This window comes from Acipenser ruthenus, chromosome 24 (assembly GCF_902713425.1).
Source record: "Acipenser ruthenus chromosome 24, fAciRut3.2 maternal haplotype, whole genome shotgun sequence".
NCBI lineage: Eukaryota > Metazoa > Chordata > Actinopteri > Acipenseriformes > Acipenseridae > Acipenser > Acipenser ruthenus.
In genome coordinates, this window is record NC_081212.1 from 27,749,998 (window position 1) to 27,765,040 (window position 15,043).

At 36.7% G+C, this 15,043-nt stretch overlaps 1 protein-coding gene across 5 annotated transcripts; it reads right to left on the reverse strand.

The window, feature by feature from the left end:
- Positions 1 to 340: 340 nt before the first annotated feature.
- Positions 341 to 13,610, reverse strand: LOC117962622 (mortality factor 4-like protein 1). 5 transcript variants are annotated; one of them, XM_034902260.2, is made up of 13 exons: positions 13,363 to 13,606; positions 12,603 to 12,650; positions 10,545 to 10,591; positions 9,337 to 9,404; positions 8,831 to 8,917; positions 8,167 to 8,247; positions 6,806 to 6,831; positions 5,956 to 6,044; positions 5,192 to 5,293; positions 4,589 to 4,677; positions 3,275 to 3,447; positions 2,376 to 2,460; positions 341 to 1,493 (listed from the first exon to the last, which is right to left on the reverse strand). In XM_034902260.2, exons 6-13 carry the CDS (start codon positions 8,223 to 8,225, stop codon positions 1,409 to 1,411), a joined length of 708 nt encoding a protein of 235 aa, XP_034758151.1. In that variant the 5' UTR covers positions 8,226 to 8,247; positions 8,831 to 8,917; positions 9,337 to 9,404; positions 10,545 to 10,591; positions 12,603 to 12,650; positions 13,363 to 13,606; the 3' UTR covers positions 341 to 1,408. The 5 variants fall into 5 exon arrangements, with proteins under 5 accessions (XP_034758151.1, XP_058855075.1, XP_058855074.1 ...); XM_058999092.1 differs by lacking the exon at positions 12,603 to 12,650 and having other exon boundaries at positions 8,167 to 8,271; positions 8,831 to 8,913; positions 9,336 to 9,404; positions 13,363 to 13,610; XM_058999091.1 differs by lacking the exon at positions 12,603 to 12,650 and having other exon boundaries at positions 8,167 to 8,271; positions 13,363 to 13,609.
- Positions 13,611 to 15,043: the final 1,433 nt, after the last annotated feature.

Consider the following 15,043-nt stretch of genomic DNA (forward strand, 5'->3'; position numbering starts at 1 on the left):
CCCTTTTTTGAGATGTGGTAAATACACTATACCTGTTGAAAATTGCTGCTTGGTTTCCATGCACTACTGCAGATATAAATACAGAGCATCAATACCTCACTGTGGGACTCGTTTGTTCCACTCGCCACAGATCGATATTGTTTACTCTAGCATGTGAAAGCCACAGCCTTTAGTGTTCTAAATTAAAGGTATAAAATTGGTACAATGTGTCTGTATTTAGGACACTGCTACTAAAAGAACAACTTTTTAGTGTACAAGTGCTCTTAATTAATCTATTTTGTGTTAAGAGGACTTTGTATATTTTTGTGCATGGTGTAAACAAAAAAAAACAAAACAGGCGTTTTAGTATTTAAATGATTTTATTTACAATGTGTATATACAACAATGGAAAATATTTTGAACATTTTATTGGAAAGGGCTGGGATGGGGGCTGTTTTAATATGGGGGCAATACTGTCCTTTGTGTACAATTTAATTCCCCCAGATATTCTGTAGCAAAAATATACAAGGAGCAAATATGCACTTTGATTTGAACTTTTTTTTTTTTTTTTTTTTTCTTAACATTTTGTACTTGTTGTATTACATTCATAGAATACAGGTACTATAACCACTTTGAACAGAAACCACAAAACATGACCATAACCTCAATTGTCAACTCTGATTAGCAGTGACCTAGATAAATGATTAAATACAAAAGAACACACACACATATATACACACACACACACAATATATATATATATATATATATATATATATATATAAAACAATGAAACTTTCTTCCAAATGAAGAAAAACACCAACATTGTAACCTTTTGTATTGCATACAGTATCAAATGCAACGAACTTCAAATATTTTATCTGGTCTTACAAAAAACATGACACATATTTTACAAGGTTATGTCAAAGCTTTAAAAGCAAAGTCTTTTCCAAACGCTAGAAAGGATACTGAATTTCCAACGTAATAAAAAAAAAATACACTGCAATAAAAATGCTGTGCTGATTTTAGACCAGCAGTTCACATGAAAATTGCAAAGGTATGAATTTCGGTATATTATCCGGTAAAAATTGTCCCGCTAATACCGATGCATAACGCCCATTTGCATTTAAGAATTACTGAATCCCAACCCTTGTCTCAACACTCTGATAACACTGTGGGTGCACAGTAAGAAACTCAGCATTTAGAAAAACCACTCGGGCTTACCTTTAGCAATCTCCCAACCCCTACCCTTCAATAATCCTTCAAAGCCAAAAGCCCAACCAATTCAATAAATCAATCTTTAATAGTCTTTTCAAAAGTCTCTTGAGATTGAAGCCGTTACGTACTCTCTAGAAACCACATGATACCGCGTACACTTCCGATTCTATGCGGCTGTTCTTCCAGTGTGGCAGAATGCTGGATGGCAAGCTCAGACAGCTTTCCGATGATATTCAGGTGGTGCCACTTCATAATCGCTGGCACTAAACAGGGCAGAGGCGTTCTTCACTAAATATCTGGGATGAAAATAACAAAAATCATTCAGGAGACCGTTACAGTGTGTGTAGAAACATTCCTGTCTTTTAAAACAATTAATAACACCACATGAAGTCCCACCTAGATTACTTGAATAATTTGTATTCCAGCTCAATGCAATATGTTCCTGCATAGTAATGTGGGTTTATTTCAATTAACACATTTAAAAAAAATATATATATAATATATATCTCAAGTTGCTCATCTCTGTGACTAATTACAATTGCATACAGAACATTCCAATTAAAAGTATCCATTTCAAAGGCATAGTTCCAATCCTAAATTGTTTGATGTAAAGCCACCTTTTAAAAACTAATTCACAAATGTATTTCCTACTAGCCTCTAGTTTAATTAATTCTTTTGAAATCTTCTAGACAGGCAGATAGAAAAGGCATTTTTGTAATGCACTTGAAATTGCCATGCTTATCTCGGCTTGACAAATCTACTTGTACGTTGCTTTTTGCATTTGAACAGCATGCAGGAAACAAGACTGCTAATACTGAAGTTAAGCACAATCGTTTATTCCAAATTAACCCAACGTGAAAAGTTTGGCATGAAAAGTTAATCAGATCCTCAAGTTTTTGTTTTGTTTTTTTGCTGTTTTTCTTTAAATCAATTTTGCTTTGCCGCATTGTTACCGAGCAAGCCAAAAAAAAAAAAAAGTGCTATTTGATAACCTATATTCACGACAGATATTTCAAAGCATCTGATCTTTTAGATTGTATGCGCAAACCAACAGAAGTAACGAGGATGCACTGAGCATTTATTTACGTACACATCTTACCGTATCGGAGCTGTATTTTACAAAAAAAAAAAAAAAAAAAAAAGGTAGTTTCAAAAAGAATAAAAAAAAAAAATCTTACTTTAAGAAATCTTGCAAGTAGTTCAACAGCAGTGCCAGGCTCTTCTCGTCAAGAGGCGTGTAGGCCAACATGGCACCAATTCGAACTGAAAACAATAAATACAAACAAACGCTAGAAAGCTTGAGACTTTTGTTATGGGCTCAGGTAGCCAGTGGAATAATTGTAGTTTTGTTAGGACAGAATGCAGACCAGGAATGATTAAGAAACATGTGGAGATAAAAGCTCAATTGAACCATCTATTATGTGCTCTCAATGGACACTGTTACACACATGAAACGCTCTTTCATGCTCTAAAAGCTTAGGACATGTAACTTTGGTGAGGTAGCAATAATAAATCACCAGCTGCAAATTCTGTTTTACTGCCAAAAAGTGAAAGGACATTGAAAGGACAAACAAATGACTCAAATTAAATCCACTACTTGAATCAAGAAGTAAACAAACTGTCTGGGGCATTTCCATTTGTCTGTTCCCAAATGACTTTAAAATCACCAGACTTAAAACACAATTACCATTATTCTTGCCCTCTGACAGGAAACCAATCTTCTGTACCCGATAAGCTTTAATCTTCAAGGGAAGAAAACTTGCAAGTCTGAACGACTTTCCTTAACATTTACTCAGCAGTATTTAATATTCCCAATTCATTCATTATACCATCACAGGTGATTGGCTTGATGCAACACACTGATTGCATGCGTGTTTAAATAGCTTATATATAGTGTTCCACGTTTTCGTTTTTTATCTTTAAAATATTGTATGAGACAAAAATCAGGTATAAAATCAGTAAAAACCAACGTCCAGTGAAAAAAATCCTGTAATTTTTCGTTAAAATTCGGAATAAACCGCAAACGCGGAACACTACTCATATAGTACAGCGCTTGGAACATGGAGCGATTACTCACCAAAAAGTCTTAGAAGATGCGGCGCTCCATAGATCTGTGACATGGGCGCGTCGGGGTGATCTGCCAGTATCTCTGCATACTGTGGCCTCTCAAATTTGTACAGTAACTGTGTGCCCAGCATTACATTAAAGTACTCCCGGATTCCAGCAACCACTTCATTAACAGCAAACTCCCTTTAAAAGGAAACAATTCATTTGCACTGGATTTTGGAAAACAAACTGTATATACAACCAACTTCCACGTATCCTTTTCCACATTATCCACACACCCTGACCAGTCGACAGAAACCATATTCAAATGGCAATTCTGACCTAAAATGTTAACTAGGATGGCGGCATGCAGATGTGTAAGCTCAAAGATTGTGTTCAGAGATCTATTAAGACACACTTCATATTTTGGAGGAAGACTTTGTTAAAGCAGATCAGCAATTGTGCATTTCATTCCCCCAACATTATGAAGGTCTGTGCAACTTTTCAAATCAATCCAACAAAACATTCAACATAATTAACAGTGAATTAAGACTAAATATGCCATGCATTGTTATAAAAGAAATGTCCTTAATGCCCAAGGATCTGAATACCTTAAGTTAAAAATATATTACAAGCACATTACAATGTGCTGCAATTCATTGAGCTGTGATTGCTAGGCAATCAATGAATGTATTGTATGCAGGTATTGTCTGCTTGTTATGGGATACTTTAAAAAGTAAAAAGGTACATTTGATGGAAAAATCACCATTCGAATAAGTTTCACATGTAAATATCTATGTTCTCGCATTGTGGCATGTGGAATGCTCTCTCTAAATCAACAGCAGTGCTTGCATGCTTCATGCTGGTGCAATAATGCCATTTTACGAATGTGCGATTATAAAAATGAAGGAGCAGAGAAAGTTTGATATTTTAAAGCCAGATGTGGTATATAAGGCAGCCCCAAACTCCACAGCTCAACTTCTTGAAACAGAATTCAGTAGTTCATGAACGCATTTTGTTGTGCTGTTGACTCTAATTAACAGATTCACAGTTTTGGAAGAAGGTTTGACACCACCACCAGCTTGTGCAATTCTCCTGCTGTCGATTTCAAGCACAACAACATTAAGACCATCAAGCATAACACAAGCGCCCCTGAGCAATCTTACCATCGGGCAGGTCTTTACACCATGTGCAACGATACCGCTGAAACCAGGGTAACTCACTCCACCACCCCGATTCACTTACAGTAAAAACACACAAGACATTTCCAATGAAGTCTTACAGTGCGGTATTTACAAAAGTGTGTGTGTGTGTTATTTTTGGTTTTTTTTATGGAAATACATACTTGTTATCAGAGTTGCCTCTTGATTTTTTATAATTTGCATAGTCTTCTAAGACAGTATCGACATTCTTTTTGGCAGGTAGATGAAACAGCTGAAAAATAAAAGGGTGAAAATAAATATGGAAACTACCCAGTTATGATTACTAGCAACAGTAAAGACTATGCTTAGAACGTTAAAACGGAAGCACTGCAAAGCAAATACAACTGAAAATGCACAAAACATGTAACTCCAGAGAAAAAACAAGACTCCCATTGCATAGCATGTACATCCATTACAGGTTTTACTACAAGCCAGTAAGACACATCTGGGAGCGTATTCAACTGCTATGAAAGGGGACGGATCTTAATACCACCATCACTGAATTCATTCAGAAATGGCTAATGAAAACTAACACCTCAAACAGTTCAGCAAGCTTCTTTAGTCCATGTCTTTGCCTAACAAGCCACGAAACACCAAATAGCATTTGTTTAGAATGGCATAGCTATTAAAAGATCAATAAATATCGCCCCCCCGCCCCGAGCTTGTTAACTTTGCACTTAGTAAAACCTACAATGGCACCTACAGTCTTATTGTCAACCCTGAAGTCAAACTATGCAGTCAGTTACCTGTTTTTGTCTTGTAATCAAGTCCCAGTCATCCACAAGCCACGGCTTCAACTCTTCTGGGATCTTTACTTTCACCTCCACTCTGTTCATAAATGTTTCCTCCTTAAGAATTGATTTAATAAATACATTTAAGAGCAGGAACCATTAAGTAACTTATGTTTTTGCAGCATAATTACATGACAGTTTACAGTGTATTCTAACATATCTTCTTTAGCTAAAAGCTACTAGGAGTTCTGATACAAGTACAGTATACTCAGTGATTTATCAGAATTCAGTTCTAATATCCCCAGGAACATTTCCCTTCAGAGTAACCTCAGGACTGTGGGCCAATCAGATTCTATTTCACTGCTCAGCCAACCAGCAAGTTGGCTTAAGGTCTCCCACATTCTTAACAGTGTGGTTATCGAGCAAGTCTGCCTCTGGCTAATTTAAGGAGACAAACATTTTGGTTTTCGTGGTTATGTTAAGATAGAAACTTCTAGCCAAGATTTCTGCTGACCATAATAGCATATGCGGCTAATTAATAAATACATAAGCAGTGCGAGAGGAGACATTTTCAAGTGAGCAAATATGAAATCACTTCAAGTCCTAATGACCACTAGAGGGCTCAAATGCCGCAATTTAAACCCTTTTTGCTGTTTAGTACAAAGGAAAATGGCAAAGGTAGATAGGCCAGCAAGGCGTATTGTTCTGGCAATGGAAAAAAATATGTATACCATGTGGCTGTTACCAGCTTGTGAGATGAAGAAAAAAGAAATACATACACTTTCCACTGTGGGATCAACGCGTGCCCGTTTCTTCCTGGGGGGCTGCGGCATTTCGGACGTGCTGGTCCCCTCACCTGGCCCAGGAGCTTATATTAATAGAAAGTAATAAGAGTTAAAAACATACTTAGATTTTACCCAATTACAGTACCATCACACCTTTACCAATACTTCAACAAATGTTCCCTTCATAACCAATGCCATGTTTTTATCTGCGCCATGAAATCAAGTCTGTAAAACTCAATGTCATCGCGTTCCATTATCAAACTGGAGCCTCCGACGATTCCTTCTGCAGCTTTTCATACAGAGAGACCTGGTTCAAATTGCCCTGATATTGCCCTGTTCCCGATGGAAAGCAACGTTACAGATTTCAAATGGATCTCATTTCAATTCCAGCACCACATGGAAACAAAGCATAATTCATACCATCATTATTTAGCAGGAAGCTTGGCCTGTATTGTATTGCTGTGTAATTCATGGTTTGTGCTGGTACCATGCAGTCATGTACAAGTCCATACGATGCACATTAAACTCTTCAGTAACAATTGTTACAGGGCTTTTGTTTTGCTCCAGTACTCACATGACAATAGTTGTTGCTCTTTGTCTTTTTGTACCTGTTCAAGCAGTGCATGAATAATTTCTACAGGGATTCCACAGTTGCTTGAATAACTATACTCTGCTTTACAAGAGCCTCATTCATGGAAATGAATCACAGAGAGTACAAGTGATTTTTTTAAAAGCACTGAGCTCTCGGAAAATCCCACGGTTAAATGTAATTTAACTGGAAAACAGACAGTTTCAGGGAGATGAAATAAATCTTCAAACTACGTAAGAAACGCACACAACTTACTTTTCTGCTTGTTCTTTTTTGTTTTCCTATGAAGAAAAATTACGGGAAAAAAAAGGTTACCGACTCTTGTAAGGGAACACATCCCTTCTTAAATAAATCTTTATTAACAGTAGAAAACATTTCAGATAATTCACATCCAACAGTGTTTTCAGGGTCAAGGAAAAAGTTGGCTTTCTACCTCTAGGGGTCCTGGTAGAATAAATACATAAAAAAATAACAAATCAAATGAGTCCTGAGAGAAATACCCTGAAAACAATCCATTAAGACAGCCGTCAACACCAAAATGATTACCCAAGAGCAAAAACTGCACTGTAACAGCCGCCCAAGGCATTCTAATATGTAAGTTTATTTTCCTTTGCTCTGTTTTTCATGGAAATAGCTAACTGTCTGTCAAAGCAGCTTTAGAATGTCAAGTGATTCCAACACAGAGCTACCTATGAAGAATGTGTTGAGCAAACATTTACTGCTGTTCCTTTATCTATATAAAAAAACAAATAAACACAAATACAAAAAACAATATGGAGGCCCAACCAACCAACTACAAACAGCAGCAGTTTAGATTTAATATTTTAGATTTTACTATTACATTTGTATTAATTATCATCCCAAATACATCACTACATATTGCGTAGATACAAATTGCAAAATTAAATTAAACAAATTAGAAGCTCGCTTAATCAACTGCCAGATTCAAGTGTGCTTATCTTGGAAAACAACCTCCAAGCATCCATTTGTTTAAATGCAATTCATTTGTAATCCTGTTTAATCCTTTTTTGTTGTGTCTCTGAACTATGTGACCTATTGCTGCTGCAAACTGCATCACGCCCATGCCTACTTAACAGACAAAGGAGAAGCATTTGAAGTCTCAATTAAAATACCAATTTACCATTCCTGCCCATTTATTTAAACAATGCTTTGGAAAAGAGTACATGCTTAATTTAAGTTGGCAGGCTCTTTTTTTTTTGTAAAATGTCGTTTAAAAGAGAAGAACTAACTGTTTTATTTCTAGTCAAAGACACCTATTACATCACAATAATTACCAGCTGCCAAACTCAAAGGATGAAATAAATGCAAATGACTTCAGAGTAATTGCTGCTAGCAATAGGTCACTTACATTTTATTCTAGAATTCAGTACATAAACTTTACTGTATTGGCTGAAAAGGGAATGCATGCAATACCTTTTCTAGACCTGCTGCTCCAAACATTGAAGGCACATTCTTATGATATTATATAAAGTGTTACAAATCCTCATTCACCTCTCAATATATACACCTTATTTCTCTGGAGCAGTAAGCTTTCAGGTTCTTTTAACATAATCCCTGCAGAGAACAACGCTGGCAATGTTCTTTTTGTTACTTACAATTCAACATTTTTCTGCTGCACAGCAGCAATTTTCTTGCCCGGTGCTGCACCCCTCATCTTTCCCTCTGCATATTGTTCCCTTTGGGACAGAATCAGAAAAAAACTACTTGAACATTGAAGCAGATTACAGGAACATTTTAAATACATAGTTTTTGGGGGGGGCGCAACACAAATTTAACTCTTTCAACACCGGAGAACTGTAAAGAAGGTCTAGAAAAAAAACTCTCCTCAAAATAAAATAAAATAAAAGACTACTAATGCTGTCTCACAATGGCCCGGTCTTGAATATGTTCCAAAATAATTTCCTCCCCATACAAGACTGTTTGGTAGGTTTACCTTGTGCTGACGAGTTTAAAGGATAACTAGTACAAAACACAGAATACTCCTATGACAGGAGGCTACACTGCTTGGAATTCTCGTGAACAAAATAAATCTTTACTAACCCATGCAAGTTTAATATTGAATGTCTGAGGAGTACTGGAAGGTTACACTTTAAATGCTTGCTTTTTCTACTGCAATTCTAGAACTGGAATGAGAAAAATGCCCCCATTGCAGAATAAAAAGTACACACCCAATATTACATTTTTACTCTTTGCTGGCTTTTAACTCGATCCTATTGAAAGAAGGTTTTCCACAAATGAACCTTTACTATCATCACTTACTGATTAGCCTTTTGAAGCTCCTTTTGTTTCTGCAGGTTGGTATCCACATATTTGAGCACTCTGCTCTCAGGAACCCATTCATCCCAGCTAAGAAGAAACAGAAGACATCATCAAAAATTCTCACAGAAATGTGTCCTTAACAGTCATAGCCTAATGTAAACAAAATGCATGTTGGAAGGTGCAATATTATAATGTAAACATACTTTAAGGACTCTTGGCAAATGATTGCTTAAATAAACATTGCACTTTGGAAACAAACTTTATCATCGTATAAGATACAACAGGACCAAAGAGAAAAGGCAAGCAGGTGTTATCCAGCAGCGTATTTGGTTTGCCTCTTCCACATTTAAATGTTTATGAACTATGAGAAATCTCAACAGAAATACAAATCAAACTAATACTTTAGATAGATAGATAGATAGGATGGACACAAACATATACACTTGGATTGCTAGGATTCCCCTCACTGCTCCCCACCCAAACAGTTATTCAGTTCGGAAACTCACTTCTTATTCCATCCGCTGTAATGTATGAAGTACTTCACTTGCTTTTCCTTTATATTAACCTTTACACACTGAAATAAAACAAAAGTACTTTAGTCATGCAAAAAACAAAACAAAAAAAAGATACATGAATTCCACAGTATCTTTTCAAGGGAAGTTTGAAATTGCCTTTCATTCAGGACTCGTGCTTCATTAGTCCCACACCTCAACGTTGGCATTAAAATGCCTTAGATCTGTTAGGGCTGGTAAAGTAGTGGAGATGTGTGTAAAGGCTAGTACAACTAGTATCTGGTATCCAACAATGAAATGCTAAACTACCAAGTAAGACTACGGTCGAAAACGGAATATACTTAAAGCACAACGGGGTGTTTTTGTAAATGTTAATCAGAACTTAATTTGCAAGGGTACATACAGTAGCTGCAGGCATAACATAATGACCTCTCATGAGCTTTTTGCCTTGAGAAACGTGTGTTTCATCGATCAGGGTTACGCGGTCCTGTTTGCATTCATAATAGCTTGAATTTAAAAAAAAAAAAAAAAAAAAAACGGATTATGCAAATGAAACAAAACTAATTTAAATTCACAGGGGAATTTTTTTACTGAGAAATAATCAGCTGAATCCCTGGAAGTGTCTGTCTGTCAAATAAAGAAAAAGCCTGTGTAGACAATGAGAACACTGAGGTCTGCAGAGGTGGTGCCATCTGAATCTGGATATGCAGTTCCATTCCCAGCCTTCTGCTCAGCGATAGGCTTCAGGAACCCTTTTTCTACTTTAGTAGGCTTGTGCTAGCACAAAGGGAAAAGGTATTGCAAGTAATTGCACTCGCAATATAAAAAGGTCTTCACAAACCACAGCTTTTTTGTTTTTTTTAGGTTGTTCTACTGGAAGAGAGAATACAAATAACTGAACGAAATAAAAATCAGCTATATCGGAATGAAACATTTTGCAAGGGAAACGGTAAGAAAGTAAAACTTGCAACGAATCTCCTTTACAAAATAACTTATGCACATGCAAGTAAGTTTTATTTGTGTCGAATCATTCTGCAAAAAAAAAAAAAATCTAAATGGGTTTGGGATTTACTTTAACAAAAACTGTATCGCGATGCTTTAAATCAGATAATGGACTTTCATCATCTACCTTTCTACCTTTTATTAAACTGCATTATAGGCTAATCTAAATTAAATACACTGCAACTATAAAAAAAACATACCTTAGCTTCGTAGAGCAATGGCCCATGAAAACAGAGAACACGTTCACCTGTAAAGAAAAGAAATGTGGCTTTAGAAACCAGGCTATTAGAAAGGTACATTTAACAGGCCAGTATCTAAACTGAACGCCCTACACACACCCACCATCAGTCACCAAACTGCACATCATCTTACTTTGTGGGTTACAAAATCTATTTTCTAAACTCTCAATACAATCTCTTTTGTTTGTGTTTTTTTCAAATCACAAGCTTCTTTTGCAACGACTGCCTCTACAGGAAGGCAACTGTATTCAGGACCACGGCCGTTTGGATCATTAAATCAACAAGAGATATCCCCTAATGTACAATAAACTTAGGTTCTTTATTTAACCAATACATACAATAGGCCTACATACAGGTTTCATGATTAATATCTTCATACAACACAAAGCACATTCTATAAAACCCAAACAAACATTGTAAACAAGTGCTGAAATAATCCCAGAACATTCACCCACATTACTATCAAGTAATCGTGGGACTGTAACAAGCAATCGTGGGACTGCCTAAAAGGAGTTTATTTATGGAAACACACAACTGACAGATTGATTTGATTCGGTTATGACTTGTGTATCCTGAAACAACCTTTGATGCAGCAGTTACAAATTGTTAGTTACTCCTAAAACAGCACCAAGCACTTGGGGGGGGGGGATAAATAATTTGGTGCAAGAACTACTACCAGGGCTTGAAACTCACACTAGCCTGGGTTTCAGAAATACTGATTAATTATATTATTGAAATTATCTTGAGCTAGGAGTTTGATATTCATTACACTGTTCCTCTTAACCCTTAACAAACTCCAGCACCCGGTCATTTCAATACAAGGGGAGTCCTGAAACCCCACCAGGACTAGGTGGAGGGCTAGAGTATCAAGCCCTGTACTTCTGTAGCTTCTCTCATTTAGACAGTGTTGTAAAAACAATGCCAATTTTACTGTCAAACTTGTTAAAATTGACTTCAAATTCTCACGCAATTAAGGGTTCGTGAGATTGTTTTAATGGGTCATTCCATGTTATTTCTCTCACATTGCCAACATCTCCAAAATACTAAGTGTAATAAAAAAAAAAAGAGTCTGGGTAGTCTTGTAATTTGCTTTTTGTTTTAAATAATACATTGCATGTCAGGAGTTTAAAAAAAAAGAAGGGGGGGAAAAAACAAGGAATGACCCACATTTCAGTATAGTAGTGACTGGTAAACTTTATGAACTTACCAATTTATTCAAAGTACTGTCATTTTTAAAGCAGGGAGCTGTGCTTCTTCGCAAGGTTGCCAGTTGCTTGATGTTAACTTTAGTGCCACAGAACACTCGCCAATAGGGCTTGTAGGGGAAGTGGCAAGTTTTTTTTTTGTTTTTTTATGTGAAGATTAAAAAACTTTGGTGTTCAGATACCTAGTTTTATTTTACTGTACTAGATTTCAGGGCACAAACACCATGAGCGGCCCCCAGTTTTATGTTACAAACACCTTAAAGACTACATCAATGTACACAAATAGGACCGTCATAATCCCGGGACTGGTAACCAAAATAACTGCAAACAAATGGTTTAGTGGAGCAAATCATTACAAAAATGTTTAACTGCTAACTTCATGTTGAAAGGCATTAACTGAAGCAGTGAATTTACACTGAAATGTCGTTTCTTCAGTAGGAGATAGGTCACTTACATTACATAGTAAATTGGATAATAATAATAAATAATAATAATAATAATAATAATAATTATTATTATTATTATTATTATTATTATTAAGTGTGCTTTGCAAGAACAGGGACACTTTGTGGTCAAGCTTCTCAAAAGCATATCTGTAGTGCACACACATCCACTATGAGCACAAAATATTTAATTCCAAAATAAAACATGCAACAGGGGCCCCTGTATATCTTACTTAAATGTATATAAAAGCGGTGTTAATAATTTTTAAAAAAAATTATAAATATATTTATAGATATATTGAGAATATCAATAGTTGTAAAAAGCAAACTGATGTTTGCTAAATTATATTAAGAATAAAAAAAATAATTACCTGGGCCAGACAGGGATGAAATATCTGAGCAACGTAATCAAAGCAAACCTATGTTAAAGAAAGTATATATGAAAAGCTGATTTGTTTTAAAAAAATATATAAATATATATTTTATACTACACTTAACAAAATGTGTTGAGTTTTAAAAGGGATAGACTTGGTTGTTTATTAAAAAAAAAAATCAAAAAAAAAAAAAAATCAAAACTGGCCTAGTACAGCAGCAGGAAATGTACCAAGACGCGATTCAAAACGATAAAAGAAAATTTAAAAATCCATTTGATTTACAAGAAAAACACTAAGTTGTGTTCCAGAATAGCAAACACCGTTTCTACGGTTTTGTAATCTTAAAACAGTATATGATGTGTTAACACACCTGTAGTAACAGACAAGACTTTTAATTTAGATAATTCAGCTCGGAAACAAGAGCTTACCCACTGCCTGCAGACTAACTTCACTATTCATCATAAAACAAGATGCAGATGTTGCGTCAGACCATTTGAGATTCACTGTAGCAGTTTTTTTTTCTTATTATTATTTTTTTTTTTTTTTTAAACTGCAAATCCCAAATAAAAAGCAAGTCTTTTGTGTCGGGTCCTTTTCGTTCTGACTGTATCTGGGATTAAAAGCGCCTCCCCAAGACTGCGCGCCATAAACACAGAAAGAGCCTGCCTTGTGTTCAGCGCTCATTCCGCAGTTCATGGGGGGGGAAACGCAAGTACCCGTATTGCTACACGTTATTACACATTAAACTGTTCCTTACCTTCTTGAAATTTAGGCTTAGGGTCCTGTTTTGGCGCCATTCACAGATTAAACTATTAAAATATCTGAAAAATCAATTTTAAGCATCGCCAGCTCGCAATTCACCCAGACACAATGAAGGCGCCGCTCTGCGTCACTAGAGCGACGCACAAGCTTTGCGCACGGTGTCACGTGGATCCTCTTGGCTCAGAGGCTGACTTCCGTTTAGGTCTGCGCACTGCGCAGTGTGTTCTGCACTAGCAAGGTTTTGCTGTGAGTGGATTGGTAGAAGACATGTCATACAGTACCTTAATTTGACAGTGATTCACGTGGGCTTGCCACTGTTTCATTATTTAGGCGTGACTACTCCTGCTCTTAATTTGTAACATTTACACGTGCCTGCTAGTACTGCACTACCTCGACTGTATTGTAGGTTGATGTCTTCAAGCCAATACGAGTACTACAGTGGGAGCCAAGCAGAATATCTAACAACCGGTTGCCAACTGTCCGGTTTTAGACCGGACAGCAAAAGTCTGGTTCTTGCGAATTATTATTATTATTTCTTTCTTAGCAGACGCCCTTATCCAGGGCGACTTACAATTGTTACAAGATATCACATTATTTTTACATACAATTACCCATTTTATAGTTGGGTTTTTACTGGAGCAATCTAGGTAAAGTACCTTGCTCAAGGGTACAGCAGCAGTGTCCAGGGATTGAACCCACGACCCTCCAGTCAAGAGTCCAGAACCCTAACCACTACTCCACACTGCTGCCCTATAGAAATACAAGCTAGCAGAGGATGGTGATTATTCACTGTTCATTGCCGTTTGGGTATTTCCGTTCTCGCGGAGCCAGTCCTTTCAACGCTCCACTGTGCAAATATTTATTTATTTATTTATTTATTTGTTTATTTTTCTATCTGTCGAAAACTACACTGAAATGTATTCTGCGTTATTTTGCCATTTACTGCTTAGCGGGATACGATTACTGAGCATTAAAAATGAGGCGTTGGGGAGAATTTCACAATCCAGGTGAAATTATCTGGGACGTGAGAGATACTTTATAAGTATGGCATGCAAACCCAGACCTAGAGACCTTGTTTACATGAATATATACAGTGTATCTGTTTGCTTTGCTGTAACATGCACAACTCGGGGTGAACCTACATCAACATCAAGTCAGGGTTTCTTTGTTCTGACTATTCATTGCTTGTTGATGGCTTTGAACTAAGACTCCCATTTGAATAGCAGTTTGATCCATTGGTTTCACTATTTAATAAGACGCACCTGAGTTTGTTACCTGCACACTGTGACTAATCAAGCTCCTAATAAAATCTGGAATGGGCGAAACTACTATGTAGCAGGAGTCTTATTTCCAGCCCTGTGAGGGATGGGTCTCCTCGATTGCGGTGCTCGTTGGCTATTGGGAAGCACATCTTCTACTAAAAGCTTTAGAGGTCTCAGGGGAGGAGGCGACTAGCCAGTCTTCAACCCAGATGTACAATGAACACGGATTTGCTTTCAGATTGAGGACAGCCATACCGCGTCAAAGAATAGCATGTGGCCTGTTTAAAGCTCTTAATACAATGGTAATGTAACTCACTCAGCGCGTCCAGATGTTCAGAGACCAGTTATTTGAATCTGGCAGCTCTCTGTAATCCGTGTTTAATGCACATGAGTTTAGTTTAGTTGCAGGGTCAG